This window comes from Hylobates moloch, unplaced genomic scaffold, assembly GCF_009828535.3.
Source record: "Hylobates moloch isolate HMO894 unplaced genomic scaffold, HMol_V3 SCAFFOLD_3, whole genome shotgun sequence".
Classification (NCBI taxonomy): domain Eukaryota; kingdom Metazoa; phylum Chordata; class Mammalia; order Primates; family Hylobatidae; genus Hylobates; species Hylobates moloch.
In genome coordinates this window covers 136,871,240-136,889,564 of record NW_026652278.1, presented here as the reverse complement: position 1 = coordinate 136,889,564, position 18,325 = coordinate 136,871,240, and the positions used below count along the sequence as shown (strand labels likewise).

The window sequence follows — 18,325 nt, the reverse complement described above, 5'->3', positions numbered from 1 at the left end:
GTGATAGTGTAAGTTAAAACTTAATAAACTCCTGTTTTTATATATATATATATATATCCTATGAGTTCTGTCACTCTAGGGAACCCTAATACAGAAAGGGTGCAGTGTGCACAGGCTGGGACTTCTCAGCCTTGTCTATGTGGAAGTTACTGACATTAAATTACATATGTCATGCATCCATGAATGTTTTCTTATAGCTAGTGGAATTTTAAACAAATCCACAAATATTTATTGTCTATTATATTTAAGATCTATGTAATGAGAGAGGGTAGGAAGAGACACTTTCAAAGGTGGCCAAGTCATAATGCACGAGAAAAATCAACACACAACCTACAGTAATACAGGGCACATAACTAGAATGTATTGCATTTCCACGCAGGAGTAAGGTAGTCCTGCCATATTTTGCAGTTTATTATTTGATCTTTCTCTAGTTTTATTTGTAGCCAAAATTTTACATTGATTTTTTTATTTAATTTATTTGAATTCCTTTTCAATTTGAAAATTGAAATGGAAGGAAGACATCCTTTTTAAATATAGGTACTTCTTTTGCTTAACTACTTTGGAGTTGAATTATTGAATATTATCTGTTACTTAAAAATATCCCAAGCCAGGCGCAGTGGCTCAGACCTGTAATACTAGCACTTTGGGAGACCAAGACGGACAGATTGCTTGAGCCCAGGAATTCGAGGCGGCAGTGAGCTATGACCATGCCACTGCATTCCAGCCTGGGTGACAAAGTGAGACCCTGTCTCTTAAAAAAAAGAAAAAAAATTGTATATCTATTCCTAGGCTGTTGGATATATATATTTCTGGTTTGTGAGACAAAAGTCCATTTCTCAATCCTGAAATGACAAATAGAAGTAGCTTAGATTTTTCATTTATTTATATTGACAGTAGTAATGCCATTTCTTTTTTTCTTTTTTTTCTTATGACAACTGAAAACAATAGGATGCCCTGACTTTCATATACAAATTCAGTAGTTCAAACTCTTTGTCAATAGGATATGCATTTGGAGTAGAAGTAAATTTGCATCAGACCTTCTACACTCTTAACTCCATTCCATTCTTCAACAGGAACATTGTGTTCACAGCAGCTAATGAGGTTGTATTTTGATCTGAGGCCATGAAATGCAGCAGCACTTGCCACCTAGGAAAGAGAAACATTTAACACATGGTATTGGCCTCCTTAGCACCAGGTCCAAAACGAGGTCACCATCTCATAGAAATCTTGAGGCCAGAAGCTCAGCCTCAAGGCTATCAGCCTTCATCTACTTTGTCACAGAAAGCAGAGGTTTTTGCAAAGAGGAATGACACATGCCATGGACACAGCTAGAGTTGTGTGCAGTATAAGGAAAGCTGTAGAGTACATACGCTTTCTAGTTGGGCATCCTGGGTTTAATCCTGGCTGTCCCTCTTACCAGCTATGTAAGAACAAGCTGATTTCTTAATCAATTCTGTGCCTTGATTTGTCTCATCTATAAAATGAGGATAATAATGAGACCAACCTTAATCTTTTGTTAAGAGAATTAAATGAAATTATGTAAGTAAAACCTGTAGCCTTAGCACAGTGCCCAGAGTAAAATCAGTGCTAAATAAATCTTAGCTATTCGTATGTATAATTCCTCTTTCAGCTATACCTAAATCCAAAGTTTTCTTAACCATTAAAGAAAGTATGTGTGTATTCAAATTATTGAGAATGATATAATAGAGATGGCCTATTTTATTTATATAAAAAATAAAATATTTGCCAACTATGCTACTTATTATTACTGGTAACTAATTATCAGTGCTGCCAATCATTATGACATACGTTCATAGGAAAATGCTAATAATCCCTTTCCTCCTCTCCTAGCTAACAAAGTGCTATGGTCTAAATGTTTATGTCCCCCCATTTCAATTCATACATTAAAATCCTCACCCCTAAAGTGATGCTATGTAGAAGATGGAGCCTTTGGGAAGTGCTTAGGTCTTGGGAGTGGAGCCCTCATGACTAGGATAAGTGCCCCTATAAAAGAGGCCCTTATAAAAGACCCCTTGCCTCTTCTGCCATGTGAGGGTGGAGTGAGAAAGATGGCTGTCTGTGAGGAAGCAGGGCCTCCCCAGACACTGAATCTGCCAGTGCCTTGATCTTGGACTTCTCAGCCTCCAGAACTGTGAGAAAAACATTTCTGTGGTTTATAAGCCATCCAGTGTTTTGTTATAGCAGCCTGAATGAACTAAGACACAAAGTATTTCCCAGTCCTGTGTCTGTGATTCCCCGCCTGAGGAAAAATGATTACATAAACCAACAAACAGAAACTCCCATCATATAAAAACATATAACTGCCTAATCAAATAGGTAGGATTTCTGGATGAAGGAGAAAAAATATTTGTGACCACTGTTGCCTTAAAATGTTAAATCTGCCATCAACTAACAAAAATGTTATAATGTGCTAAAACCCAAGGTCAGGAGAAAGGCAAAGTAGAATAGTTATATTTTCTGTTAATACAGAATTCAATAGGTTAGGAGCAGAGAAAGAGGAAGACTGAAAATTTGAAACTGGATGTAGTCACACAAGAATATTGCAGTGTCTGGGAGCTGATAAGGGCTTTAAGGAAATTTAGAAATCTTTAAAGGAATGGTTGATATGATCAAGACTTGTCCATAAGAAAAGAAGACTAGAATAATTGAGGATACCAGTGGATTCCAATCTTAGTGAAGAGAACTGCAGAATCCCTAGAGGCTTACTTGAATAATATCTGGAAATGACTGTGACTTGAGTTTTAAAAAGAAATATATTCAGTATTCTAAAAACTCTATAGGTGTGATGCATAGCACATTGCAACATTTCAAGAGTAAATTAACATTAAAATTTTAGTATTTTAGAAAGTCTGGATTTACTTTCTAAACTCAGAGTATTTCTAGAATATTAGAGGATTTTAGAATTGTTAAATTTTTAATTATAGTGATCTGTTCTTTTCATTTAGTTCATTCCTTTCCTCACTTATTCAGTAAGTATTAACATATATTGAAAACCTAGTTCAACAACAAACAAGAGAAAAGAGGAAATTCTTCTATTTGCCCAAACAATGATAATATTTTTCCTCAAGATGTTCTCATATGTGCCCATACTTTATAGTAAAGTACAGAAGATAACTTTTGGATGTAAAGATTTGCTATCACCTAATACAGTCTTTAGGTACCTCTGCACTTGAATGCCTGTTATTTTTCTTCACTGGGAAAAGTTGAAAGAACAGACTATAAGGGTCTCATTCTGGAGCAAGGGAAAGCTGACCTGAAATAAGTTTTATGATTAAAATTTACATAATTACATAATTGGCGCTCAGATTTTTCATATGCAGCAACTCACCAGATGTAAAGATGTAAAGAAGAGGCCAAAGAGGAGTTGGGTAACAGAAATGAGGCAGAGCCTCCAAATTCCACCATTCTCTCTCCAGGCAGGCCCTGGGGGAAGCATTTAGGTTGCCTCAATAAAGCTCTCTTTAGATTTATGTGATCTCGGATGCTTCTTCTTTATGGTTGGTGAATTTACAGCGGAACAAATCGAGATTGTAACAGACAGAAGATCTGTCTCTGGTGAAATAAATTAGAACCATTAGATTTTCCTCTTTGGTCTTCTAGTATAATGTAATAAATGGTTGAGAGTATGGGCTTTGTAGTCAGACAGATTCGGGTTTGGGAAAGGCTATCACTTACCAGCTAGGTGACCTTGAGTTCAGCCACCCTGAGCCTGATACTGTTTTTGCTTTTCTTTTGTTGTGTTGTAAAATAAGAATGATAACAATAGTGTCTAATACATAGTGCTGCTATAAGGTTAAATATTAAATATATGTGTAAAATGCATCATATAGTGACTAATGCAGTGGTCAGTCCTCCATAAATATAAGCTATTGTTTTAATTATGTACTGTCTCCTTAATATACTTTTAACAAGCTCTGATATTGTTTTGCATAATGGAGATAAACTGCCAAAATTGGATGAAACTATTTATACACTTTAAGTCTTTATCTGTTGGAATCATGTTCAGCTTAACCACAGAGACTTAACCAATTATAGATCTGTTTTTCCCCCATAATAAAGAATTCAGAAATAGGCAATGTAAGGCTGGTATAGCTGTTTGAGGAAAATATCGAGGACCCACCATTTAATTTTCTGCTCCTCCACCCTTATCGATGGCTTTCAATTGAAAGAGAGCTGCAGTACCTCTAGACAGCCAAGAAGGAGAGACAGAATGAAGGGAAAAAGTCTTTATAGGAATTACCACCTATATCTCATTGTCTAGAACTATGTTTCATGACCAGCCTCTAATAGCAGTGGAAGCTAGTAAGGAACGTATGTTTTTAACTGGGCACATTGCCACCTTGAAACAAAACAAAAACCTGCATAGTTCTGTTAGACATTGAGTAAATAAACATCAGTTTCTGCCACAAAGCCAAACAAACAAAAAAGACGTAATTTTCAGGCCTGATTATTTTTCTAACAAAGATTTATAAATAGCCTCAACATTGGGACATTCTGAGGGCCCTTTGCTAAGACCTTAAATCTTACCATCATCATTAAGAAGAGAAGTGGTCACTGGTCTGTGTAACGGGCAAGATAATAACCAGGTCCTTTAGACATGATTTCTGAATCAGTATTGTCAGTTTGCTTCCATGTTGTAATATAAAATTAGGTTGCTGTTCAGTATAACAGTCCTGATCTTGGTGATGTGATTATATTGAGAGGTGACAGCGTGCTGGCAGTCCTCACAGCCCTCACTCGCTCTCGGTGCCTCCTCTGCCTGGGCTCCCACTTTGGCGGCACTTGGGGAGCCCTTCAGCCCACCACTGCACTGTGGGGCCCCTTTCTGGGCTGGCCAAGGCAGGAGCCGGCTCCCTCAGCTTGCGGGGAGGTGTGGAGGAAGAGGCGCAAGCGGGAGCCGGGGCTGCGTGCGGCACTTGCGGGCAGCTGGAGTTCCGGGTGGGCATGGGCTCAGCAGGCCCTGCACTCGGAGCACCCGGCCAGCCCTGCCGGCCCCGGGCAATAAGGGACTTAGCACCCGGGCCCGTGGCTGCGGAGGGTGTACTGGGTCCCCCAGCAGTGCCAGCCCACTGGGGCTGCGCTGGATTTCTCGCCAGGCCTTGGCTGCCTTCCTGTGGGGCAGGGCTCGGGACCTGCAGCCCACCATGCCTGAGCCTCCCACCCCTCCATGGGCTCCTGTGCCGCACGAGCCTCCCCGACGAGCGCTGCCCCCTGCTCCACGGTGCCCAGTCCCATCGACCACCCAAGAGCTGAGGAGTGCGAGCGCACGGCAAGGGACTGGCAGGCAGCTCTGCCTGCAGCCCCAGTGCAGGATCCACTGGGTGAAGCCAGCTGGGCTCCTGAGTCTGGTGGAGATGTGGGGAACCTTTATGTCTAGCTCACAGATTGTAAACACGCCAATCAGCACCCTGTGTCCAGCTCGAGTGCACCAATCGACACTCTGTATCTAGCTGCTCTGGTGCAGATGTGGAGAACCTTTATGTCTAGCTCACGGATTGTAAACACACCAATCAGCACTCTGTATCTAGCTCAAGGTGTGTGAACACACCAATCAGCACCCTGTCAAAACAGACCACTCGGCTCTACCAATCAGCAGGACGTGGGTGGGGCTAGATAAGAGAATAAAAGCAGGCTGCCTGAGCTAGCAGTGGCAACCCGCTCGGGTCCCCTTCCACACTGTGGAAGCTTTGTTCTTTCGCTCTTTGCAATAAATCTTGCTACTGCTCACTCTTTGGGTCCACACGGCTTTTATGAGCTGTAACACTCACTGCGAAGGTCTGCAGTTTCACTCCTGAAGCCAGCGAGACCACGAGTCCACCGAGAGGAACGAACAACTCCAGACGTGCCGCCTTAAGAGCTGTAACACTCACTGTGAAGGTCTGCAGCTTCACTCCTGAGCCAGCGAGACCACGAACCCACCAGAAGGAAGAAACTCCGAACACATCTGAGCATCAGAAGGAACAAACTCCGGACACGCCGCCTTTCGAACTGTAACACTCACTACGAGGGTCCGCGGCTTCATTCTTGAAATCAGTGAGACCAAGAACCCACCAATTCCGGACACAATATCATTTATTCAATAAGGTTTTATAGAGGATCCCACTAATCTTGGAAGTACAAGTACAGGGAAAACATAGAAGCAACATCCAACTTTTCATACATGTATTTTGTAAAGGATTAAGTTATATAGTTTTTTTTAAAATAAATATTGTTATAGTGGCAGCCATCAATTGGCCTAGATTCTGGCAGTGACTGTCTACATTTGGAGGCTTAGAGAAGATCCCTATGGTGCTCAAGTTCTATGTGATCAGCCTCACTGGAATTAGGGGCACCTAGTACTAGCCGTTTCTGTTACCCGAGGAATCAAGGTCCAGTTTTCTACTATTGATTTAAAATGACCTGCATAAAGAACCAGATATAGAAAACACAGTTCTTTACGATACAAATCAATCAGTAAGTATTTTTTAAGCTGTTACCTAGCACTAAGCAAAAAAAAAAGTCACCCAGTTTTCCTGGGATGATTTTTCAGAAGCAGCTGTTTACTAAGCAGTTAGCATTGATTTCATATGGCTTAGAGGAGCAGGCAGACTGTGGGTCTGTCTCTGCTCTCCCAGAGTCACTAGGCAGGTTACCTGGGGTCATTACTCAGTTTCTCTAGGCCTCAGTTTTCTTATATGTAAAACAGCAACTTTGAAAAAAATGATTGTTAAGATTCCTCCTTGATCATGGATTTGGGGCAGGATGGAGATTTAATTACTGTGGAAACGGTTACTTGACCCCGTGCAAGATGTGGGGTGCCCTGGGGTCTGAGAAGTCCCGGAGTGTCAGGCTTCATTTTTGTCCTCCTGAAAATGAAGGAGTTGGATTGGAAGTATCAGAGTCCTCTGCTTGATCTAATGCTCTGTCAAACAGAGTTTGATAGAACTGTCACCTGAATTCTATCAGTTGGGTTTAATTAATAAAAATTTTTGGAGACATGCTTGATGGGTTTCATCTTCCCAGGGCCTGTGCATGGACCCTCTGAAAGTAGTAATGCAAAATTCTACTTTACTAAGTTTGTTAAGCATTGAAGGTTGAAATGAGCCCAAAGAAGATCAAGGCTGTTAACTCTTACATCTAAGAAGAATCTCCACCCAGTGTTTCTAACTGAGCACAGATTGACAAAAACCATTTCTTTTCTTTTTTTTTTTTTTTGAGACGGAGTCTCTCTCTGTCACTCAGGCCGGAGTGCAATGGCATGGTCTCAGCTCACTGCAATCTCTACCTCCAGGTTCAAGCGATTCTCCTGCCTCAGCCCCCCGAGTAGCTGGGACTACAGGCGTGCGCCACCACACTCAGCTAATTTGTGTATTTTTAGTAGAGATGGGGTGTCACTGTGTTGGCCAGGCTGGTCTCAAACTCCTGACCTTGTGATCCACACGCCTCGGCCTCCCAAAGTGCCGGGATTACAGGCCTGAGCCACTGCGCCGGGCCAACAAAAACTATTTCTCAATTCTTCTATCTTAGCAGTTCACTGAGGTAACACCTTGGCCAGCAGAAATCTTGTATTTTGGGTGAGTGTAACGGTCCTTAAAGGGGAAGTTGGTTCCACCAAGACCTGCAGAGAGGTGGTCATAGGGAGCCTAGTAAGTCTGTTAGGACTGGCATGAGCAACACTTCTGGCATCTTGTGCAGGGTCACTAGTAGTAAATGAAATGATGGGACAGGTCACCAGTGCCAGACATCTGCATTGTGGCTGCTGTTCCAGTACAGCTGTGACACTGCAAGATAGATCCTCTGAGCTGGAAATTCTAAAACGGTAGATGTTGGCAAGTAACCCTAAATTGAAATGACTCTGAAAAAATTAAAAAGGGAGACAGACGAGCTGCAAGCACTGGAACAAAGATATTAACCCCCAAAGAGTCATAAACCACAGCTGACTCTTAGCTTCACAAGCAGCCCTCAGAAGGTGGTAGCTTGTTTTAAGCAGAGGCCATGCAGAACCCATGAAACCAAAGGACAGAGCCAGTAGGGCTGGAGTCTGACCAGAAAGTTCCATGCCCTCTGCTTTCTGCCTGGAAAATGACCTGGTAGGTTTTAACCTATCCAAGACTACAGAGGATTTCAGAATTTCAGTTTGAGGTATGCCTCAAAACATTCCAGCCTTGATCATGAAAGAAAGAAGTGATCAAAATACCATATGTCACAATGGAAAACCCAAGCGGCCCCAGAGCCTCTTCTTCAGTAATGAGATTTAGTTGATCTGAACAGTTATTTATGCATTGAGGTCATATTTTGGCCAATCTTTTGCTTACAGCTGTCGCCAAATAAAGCCTTCTGTCTTAGCATTTATTTTACCAAAATCAGGTTGAGAGATGGTTCTTCGAGAGGACTGTTTTGTCAGGGAATACAGGGATCTTTTCACACAGTAAAATGTGCCCACAAAGCCAAACAATACACCAAATATAGGGTCAAATTATGTTAAAATTGAAAAGAAACAAACTAAAGTCTTTTCCTTTGTCTCTGTTGTTTTTTGAGGTTTTGCTTATTTGTTTGTTTGTTTAATTTTACCAAAAATGCTCCCCAAATGGCAATGAAAGGTTCAAGGGAACTTTCTTCAGTAATACCATGTTTACCACAGAGAGGATTGGCTGTTAGGACTTCCCTAGTTGATCTTCCTCTTGTTCCTTCTTTATTCTAAGTTTTGACATATTACAATTTCTAACATCTCTGTGCCTGGAAATATTCTAGGCTTATACTTTTAATAAGAGAAATGGAGAAAAGTGCTAGTGTCTGTGGATTGTTGCTAAATCTGCACATGTCCATGTGTAACCAAGAGTATTAAACTCAGAGCCAAAGAACAGGAAGAGAAGAAAAATCCCTCCTTTGTTTGTTTGTAGACTTTGGCATTGATTTCATGTGGCTTGGAAGAGCTTGAATGACACCGTGGGTCTGTCTCTGCTCTCCCAGAGTCACTAACCAGGTTACCTGGGGTAATTACTTAGGTTCTCTTGGCCTCAGCTCCCTTATATATAAAATAGAAAACATTGAATAAGATGATCGTTCAGGTTCCTCCTTGAACTAAGATTTGGGGCAGGATAGAGACTTAGTTACTGTGGAAACTGTTGCCCAACCTTGTGCAAGTTGTGAGTTACTCTGGGGTAGGAGAGGTCCTGGAATATAATGCTTCATTTTTATCCTCCTGAAAATGAACAAATTGGATCTGAAGATAACTGAGTGCTCTACTTGATAATAATGTGTTGTCAAGCAGATTTTGATAGAACTCCCTCCTGAATTCTACCGAATGGGTTTAATTAAGGAAAGTTTTTGGAGACATGCTGGGTGGGTGTCATCTTCCCAGGACCTATGCATGAAATGAGACATGTCCCCTTGAATAACTAGGTTATAAGAAGCATAGTTTGCTCTATTGTATTTTGGCCAACTAGTCCTCATCATTATGGGTGATAGGCCTCAGTTCACCGTTAACAGGAAGAGCCGAAAGCCTTGTTTTGGGATTGCTAAGATGACATCGTTCTCCTTACACTGTGTTCCTATTTTTCTAGCCATACTATAAGGACAAAAGTGCTTAATCCTACACACCTATTTGCTTCATTTAAAACAGAAACCTATATAAGGAAGAGGAAAAGCCCAAATGACATTCAAGGCAAACATCATAGGTGGAAAAGTAGAGAAAAAACATCTGATCACATAATACCGGGTAGCCAGGAATTTCTGGAAGCAATTTATGGTTATCCCAGGGATCAGAATATAAGAGTGTGAAATGAAATAAAATGCTTTATAAGAGACAAAATCCTATGAGACTCTGTACAAAGAAAGATGTTACCATTAGACAAGTATTTCTGAAAGAAATGAAGAGAATCTTAAGTATACATTCAAGCTACGTAAAATAATGAAACAAATGCTAAGGGATATGGGAATCAAGATGAAGAAGAGAAAAAATTTAAAAATAGTACCCATATTCCAAGCTGTTTTGTGACTTTGGAATTAACTTAAAAGCAGTTATTGATATGTACACTTTTCTGTTATATTATGCTTCATAAAAAGTTTTTTTAAAGGAAATTCCTGAGTAATCTAAAAGAAGCTTTTAAGGTTTTTCTTTCCCAACAGAAGAAGATAATTAAGATGGAAATGTGTTCAGCTGGCTGTACACTTGTTGCTGTTGATAATGAATACGGAGAGTTCTTCACAGGATGGGGGATTCTGGGAATTAAAGCCTGTCAAAAGGTGGAACCTAATGTTCAAAGTCCTAAGACCAAGAGGAACCACAGGAGGAGCCTTCAGTTAAGAATGTTATAAGTAATAGAAAACCCAACCAATGGTGGCTGAAACAAACAGGGACTTATTTCCCTTACAAAACAAGAAGTCCAAAAGTGGGTGGTTGCTGGCATTCATTCAGCTACTGAGAAATGCCACAGAGGACTGTATTACTCAGTTCCTGCAGTGCTATCAAGAAATACCTGAGACTGGGTAATTTACAATGAAAGGGGTTTAATTGGCTCACAGTTCCATAGGCTGTACAGGAAGCATGATGCTGGCATCTGCTTGGCTTCTGGGGAGGCCTCAGGAAACTTTCCGTCATAGTGGAAGGTGAAGGGGAAGCAGACACATGTTACATGGCCAAAGCAGTAGGAATAGAGAAGGGGAAGGTGCTGCACACTTTTAAACAACCAGATCTCGTGAGAACTCACTATCATGAGAATAGCACCAGAGAGACCGTGCTAAACCATTCATGAGAACTCCACCCCCATGATCCAGTCACCTCCCACCAGGCCCCACCTCCAATACTGGGAATTAAAATTTGACATGAGATTTAGGCAGGGACACAGAATCAAACCATATCCAGGACCTATACTTTTCCCATCTTTCCCTTTCTCCATCCTTGGCAGTTGGCTTTTGTCTTCATGCCTTATATTCACAATATGGCTGCCAGAGTCCCAACCATTTCTTCTGTGATCAAGGCTGGAAAAGAGAAGGGGTCAATACCAGTCATATCCTTCGTTTTAACAGATAAGCAAAAGCCTTCTCAGAACTTTGGCACGTGGCTACCCCAGCTGCTTCCATGGCTGGAGAAGGCAAGGGATAAGGAAAGTTGAGAATGACTGTTGGGTTAACTGAAAATAGCAACTGCCAGAGTTCATCATAAAGAGAATCGTCTTGTGGCTTGATGCTATTGGGAAGAGGTAAGAATTTAGAGCCTATGGGAGTATGGCTCAGGACTGCAAACATTTCCACTAATCGAATCATGAAAGCAGTTAGTGAATTGAGTTAAAACAGCAATTCAAAATGCAGGTAGCCTGATTTTTCGTTCTGAATTGGCCATAGGCCTTAATGAATGATACTAAATTATTAGTCTTTCCTACTATAAAATAAGAATAATGTCTATTCTCCGCCTCACTTGGACCCTTTTATTCAGTCATTCATTTATTCAACAAATATATACTAAGCACCTCTTATGTAGCAGAGATTGTGCTAATGCTGAAGATACACAAATAAATAATGCAGAACCCTTACCCCAGTGGAGGGAGGCCAGGGAACGTGTTGACTGAGCACTGCTTCACGTTGGACTATGCTGGGTGCTTTATATGCAGAATATATATATATATGGCTTACAGAAGATATGTAAACAAGTGATATAATAGGAAAAGTGGTACAACAGAAATATTCATAAAAGTGCCCTGGGACAGAGCAGGGGAAATGACTAACTCTACCTTGGGAATTGGGCAGGGCTTCACCGAGGAGATGAAATCTGAGATAGGGCTTCAAATTGAGTCTGAATTTATTGTACAGAAGTAGTTGGGGGTAGTAGCTTTTGGTGGAGGAACAGTTGATTCAAAAGCAATGACACTTAAAAGGGAATTGTTTGTTCCTGAAAAGTCAGTCTACTTTGCCAAGCATTCGGGTGGTGGGAGGTGGCCAGAGCCAGGCCATGAAGGACTCAGAAGCCAGAAGTTTGGCCTTGAGGAGCCGTTGGCATACAGAACAAGACATGATGAGATTTGTGCCTCGGAAAGATCATTCTGGAATCTGTGAGGTGAGGAAGGGCTGTTGGAAGGGGCCTGGTAGCAGAGAACCTGTTTTGGAGGCTTTTGCCACAATGTTGGTGAAAGATGATGACACAATTAAGGCGGTGAGGTCTAGAAAGACCTGCATAAGATCAACAGCTTCGATGACTGATTGGATGTGTTGAAAGAGAGTCAGGGGAGGAATCAAAAAAGATTCCAAAGTTTCTCACATGGCACTTGGGTAGCATCATTCACAGGAGATTCGGGAGAGTGTGGCATTTGCCGAGCTCCATTTCAGCTTCATCTCAGCTCCTGGAAAAAGGAACGGGCCTTTGCTTCAGGTCTTGTGTTGCCACAGTAATACTCCTCCCCTGACTGCCTCTCCTGCCAGGCCCCACCCAGCTGTGATTTCGAGGTCATGTTCCGGGATAAGGCTCCAAATGGCCTGTGGTTGCCTTGTTCCTGTGTGCAAAATGAAAATGGATTGCTGTAGCAAATGCAAACATGAGGTGGGGAGAGCAGCGATCCTTAGACGAGGCTTGGAGTTGGGCGCGGGGCTGTGGTTGAGCAGTCATGGGTGCCCTGTGACAACTGCCTGCCTCACTGCGGCTCCGGGGATTCTTCCCACTCAGCTGCAGCACAGCCTCGGTAGCTTTCATCATTTTCTAAGACCAGTGGACGGAATCAGACAGTTCATGATGCTTCAACTTCTCGAGTACATGACTGATACTTGAAGGAATTATTAAGATGCTTATCTATTTTTAATTGCATCTACTTGTTTGGTATTTGACCCAATTCATTCATTCTCATTGTGAATGTATTAAGAGACCCTGTACCCTCTTGACCTCTCCTTATAATTATTACCATTATTGTTCTTTGAAGCACTGTTTTGATTATACACTTAAAAGGAGATACAGATATACTGAAATTCACTGCACAGCTGAAATGCCCACTGTGTGGACTCAAGGACAGCCGTCTAAGAGTAGTTCTTGTCCTCAGAAGTTCAACTCCCTTTTTTTTACTTCCCTTCACCCACATTTCTGCCCTCTTCCCCTTTAGAGGTTTTTAGTCACACATTTCTACTTTAGTAAGAGCAACCCTTCTCCCTGAGGCCCCAAGTGCTATGTTTTAACAAACACAGATAAATCAATTCATGTGCTTTATCAGTGTTGGGATTGCTGGCAGGTGCCTCACAGCGAACATTATTGCAATTTCACCATCATTTCCCCCCCTCCCCTTTCCAGACATACATTCATATTTGTTTCTTCTTCCCTTAGATTACCCTATCTGGCAAATCATTCCAATGAAAATTGATCCCATTGATTTATCCACATACAGGTGGAAGCCTGTATTTGGGAAGCAGTTTTAACCAAATTGTGTGAAAGTTTTTTCTTCTGATGTTATCTCTGACCCGTGTTGTGAACATTTTCTTTTCTTTTTTTTTTTTTTCTGAGACGGTGTCTCGCTCTGCTGCCCAGGCTGGAGTGCAGTGGCACAATCTCGGCTCACTGCAACCTCCGCCTCCTGGGTTCACGCCATTCTCCTGCTTCAGCCTCCTGAGTAGCTGGGATTTCAGGTGCCCGCCACCACGCCCGGCTAAATTTTTGTATTTTTAGTGGAGACGGGGTTTCACCGTGTTAGCCAGGATGGTCTCGATCTCCTGACCTTGTGATCCGCCCGCCTCGGCCTCCCAAAGTGCTGGGATTACAGGCTTGAGCCACTGCGCCCAGCATGAGCATTTTCATCTGCATGGATTAGGAGAAGTTCTTACCACCATTCAATTATCACCACATGGTGTCCAGTTCTATAATGCAGTACTGGGCTTTAAGGAGATTTTCAATGATTTACTGAGGTAAAAGACAAGATATTAACTTAGTGTATCATTTGTCTTGGTCTTCAAAGTGAGGTGAAAGGCCTATCAGTGGCCCATTCAAGTGTCCTTTTAGAAGTATCTCCTTCTCTTCTTTCTGGTGTTCTCTGTCACCTATTTTATGACATTATCATAGAAGGAATGTTTGTATAATCTGGTATAGTTCCACAAGAAGAAACATGGGCAAGAAAATTAAACGTAATCCTAGGGATAAGAATGAGAAAATAAAAACTCTTTAAGATGATTAGAGAATGTATTAAAGTCCATTTATTTCATTCATGGCTATGAATTATGGGTAGATAACTTGTGGCACTCACTGTTTTCCCAAATATGAGACCTTTGGGGGAAATTCTGGTTCATTCTTGCATTAGGGAATTTTCTGTGGCACAGTGTGCGGTAGTTATCACTGAGTCTACTTAGCACAAATTCCTCATTAAGGATTTTGCACAAACTGGAATGAAGAGCAAAGCTTTCTTCTTACAGAGAATGAAAGCATATTTCCTTTCAAGAGGTAGAACCATTTATTTTCACATCAGACTCTGAGATTTACAATTCTTTTTTTTTTTTTTTTTTTGAGACAGCGTCTCACTCTGTCACCCAAGCTGGAGTGTGATGGCATGATCTCAGCTCACTGCAACCTCCACCTCCGAGCTTCAAGTGATTCTCGTGCCTCAGCCTCTGAAGTAACTGGGATTACAGACCTGCCACCATGTCCAGATAACCTTTGTATTTTTAGTAGAGACAAGGTTTCACCATGTTGGCCAGGCTGGTCTTGAACTTCTGAGCTCAAGTGATCTACTCACCTCGGCCTCCCAAAGTGCCGGGATTACAGGTGTGAGTGACCAAGCTCAGCCTACAATTCTTTATTTACTGCCTTGTGGCAAGAGCCTACATTTCTGGAATTTTAACATGCAACTCAGGCAACTCATTCAACAAGTATTTGTTGAGTATCTGCTGTATACTGGGCACAGTGCTATCAACTGACTAGAAGGTTAGTTGGCTGGTCTTTAGTGATGAAAAAGAGAAAATACCGAAGAATTGATGGGGGTCGGAATCCACTTGCCACCGCAGCCTTCAAGAACAGCCTTCTTAGAGACAGGAAATGAGCAGGAAAACCAGACTCATTTGCAATTACTAGCCACATTCTTCAGAGAGAAGGCTCTGCTGAAATCCTGAATGTTGACTAACAGAAAATGTATTCTTGTTGCCTTATTTCTCATGATGCTTTGTTCTTTTGACCCAGAAACGGAAAAGATAGTCCTAGAGGCAGGAAATGGATTACCATCCTGGAAATTCAATGACCAGCTTTTTCCCTGTGACGTGTGTGGGAAAGTGTTTGGCCGACAGCAGACATTGTCCCGACACCTCTCGCTGCACACAGGTGAGTGAGTAGGGCCTGGGCTGTCAGCCCTCTATGCTCCATCACCAACTTCTTTACTCCCCGGAAGCTGAGTTTCTCTAAGAGAAGCATTACAGGAAGTGCTGGGAATGGCTGACCTTTTCAAGCCATTTTCTCTGGCATGTTTAAAGAAGACCTTGGAAAGGCTTTTTTATTTGTATTGAAAGGGTTCATTGAGTTCCAAGTAGGACTGATGAGAAAATATTCACAATTTAAGTTTATTCAGGTAAAATTCCTAAACTCTGTTAAAAAAATGTATTGAGCTCATCTTGAAAGCGCAGGACAGGGGGACACACTCCATCTTACTGGTTTTATCTTATTGTGGTGGGTGGGAGCAGCCGGGGAAAAGGCACCTTGGTGGAGAAACCGCTTCTACCTTTATTTACATATAATTAGGGAGAAATATGGTTGGTTCTGAGAGTTGGGAAAGGAAAGACAACCAAGTTAACAAGGAGGAATAAATAGTAACTTAGTCCACACAGGAAAAATAATTGAAGACAAAAAGACATAAGGCAAAATCAGTAGTAAACATAAAGCAAGATGGAAATAATAAAATCAAACATTTCCATTTTTACATTGACATCAGGTTTTCAAATAATCCAGATATATCTTATTTACAGGGAACACAAAAACAAAATGATAAAGAAAAGTTCAAAATAAAGGTTTCGTACATCACACAAAATTTAAAAAGCAAGACAGGAAGTATTAATAGGACAAGATTAATTTTGTCTTTTTTTTTCCCCCAAGACAGGGTCTCGCTCTGTCACCCAGACTGGAGTACAGTGGCTCCATCCCGGCTCACTGCAGCCTCTGCCTCCCGGGTTCAAGTGATCCTTCCTTCTCAGCTTTCTGAGTAGCTGAGGCTACAGGTGTACGCTGCCACTATGCCCAGCTAATTTAAAAAAAAAAAAAAAGGTTTTTGTTGTCAGGCACAGTGGCTCATGCCTATAATCCCAACACTTTGGGAGGCCAAGGCGGGTGGATCACCTGAGGTCAGGAGTTCGAGACAAGCCTGGGCAAAGTGGTGAAACCCCATCTCGACTAAAAATACAAAAATTAGCCGGGCATGGAGGCGCATGCTTGTAATCCCAGCTACTCAGGAGGCCGAGGTAGGAGAATTGCTTGAACCCAGGAGGTGGAAATTGTGCAGTGAGCCAAGATCGCGCCACTGCACTCCAGCCTGAGTGACAAGAGCAAAACTCAGTCTCAAAAAAAACAAAAAGTTTTTTGTAGTAATGGGGTTTCGCCGTGCTGCCCAGACTGGTGTCTTTTCTTTTTATATTTTTAATATTTTTAATTTTAAATTTGACTAAAGACAAAATTTAGGAAAACTTTAACATGTTCAAAAAAGTGGAGTTTTATAAGGTCACATTCTCTGAGCGTACTTAAATGAAATTTTAAATAAGTAAGGTTCAATAAAATGTCCTGCCTAATTGGACCAAAGAAAAAAGGAGAAAATAAAAATTCAAATAACAGACATCTAAAAGGAATGAAACAGAGAACACTTCCTACGTAAACCTGGAGCAAACAGCAAGAGCTCTAGTCAGAGGAAAATTTATAGAGGTAAACATTTTAATTAGAGAAAGACAAAAATAAAGGAACTTAACGGTCATCTTAAGGAATTGATAAAACAACAAAGTCTAGAAAGAAGATGGCCATAAAATAGATAAATCGTTTTAAGCCTGATTAAGAAAATGAAGCAAAAATACTCAAAGTTAGGAATGAAAAAGGAAGCCTAATCATCAATGTGGAAGATGTTAAAGAATTATTGGAGAATAATGAAGCTCTAAGAAAAATAGCTGAACACTTAGATGACATAGATCATTTAAACAGAATGACTAAAATTGACCCAAAGTGGAGAGGGAACTTGAATCAGTCAGTTCCCAAAGGGAAATTTGGAAAAATTATGAAGGACATACCGTTAATAAAGGCATCAGGTCCAGAAATTTTCCCTGGTGAGTTCTTTCTAACCTTTTGAGAAGAGGAAATTCCAACATTATTAAACCTTTCCAAATGATAGAAAAAGATTTAAAAAGCTCCACAGTTTCACTTTATGGAGGATGCATAACCTTAATAACAAAACTTAACAACCTCACTTATTCATACAAACGCAAAACTTCTAAAGAAAGGACATATTTTATCTGGACGGTGGGGCTCCTCCCCTGACCCTGCTGAGCCCAGATGCCAGCCCTTCAAGATGTTGGGGACCACCTATAATAATAATGGTCATATTTTGTAGAGAAGAACTTTTTTCCATGTTCTTCTCTGTGAACTAAAGAAGACAGGTATTTCCTTTAAGCCAGGCATACCAAGTAAGCATTAAGGATAGAACACTGGAGTTGTTCTTTCCTTCATCTTCTGCTGTTACCTTTGTGTGATGAAAGCAAAGCCTGCTCCTTTTACTTTAATTTGCTTGATTAATCAAACGAATTCAGAATGCCACTCTGGAAACGATCCTGAAACATTTGTCAGTTTTATGAGAGGGTTTCCATTAAGAAATTAATTGAAATTCTTTATTTTATTTATGTAAAATGAAATTTCCAATTAAATTATTTCACACAGCATTTTTTCCCCTTAATTTCATTAGTTTTTTTTATTTCTTGGCTGACCCAGGCCAGGAGCTTAGGGAGAATGATGAGGCCTCTTTTATGCTGCAGTCCTGCAAATGCTGTGTTTCATTCCCCCTCCCCTGCTCAGCACTCACCCACGACTGACACACGGAGAACACACACACACACACACACACACACACACACACAACTTGCTCACTCACAGAATATTCTTTTGCCCTGTATGGGGCTTACCTTATCAGGAAAATGGGCTGCGCATGTCCAGGAAAAAACAAGCAGGTTATCTATTCTAGTTGCCCTGGGACTTTTCTTTTCTTTTTTTTTTTTTTTTTTGAAACAAGGTTTACCTCTGTCACCCAGGCTGGAGTGCAGTGATGTGATCATGGTTCACTGTAACCCTGACCTCCTGGGCTCAAGCAGTCCTCCCACCTCCTCCTCCCAAGTAGCTGGGACTACAGGCACG

At 41.3% G+C, this 18,325-nt stretch overlaps 1 protein-coding gene across 7 annotated transcripts in view; it reads left to right on the top strand.

Annotated features, from left to right (window-relative positions):
- ZNF827 (zinc finger protein 827) overlaps positions 1-18,325 on the top strand; it is a 176,646-nt gene that overhangs the window by 139,543 nt on the left and 18,778 nt on the right. For all 7 annotated transcript variants that reach the window (XM_058436790.1, XM_032147887.2, XM_058436792.1 and 4 more), the window contains one exon: positions 15,137-15,274. In XM_058436790.1, coding sequence (XP_058292773.1) covers positions 15,137-15,274 — 138 coding nt within the window. The remainder of the gene's footprint in view (positions 1-15,136; positions 15,275-18,325) is intronic.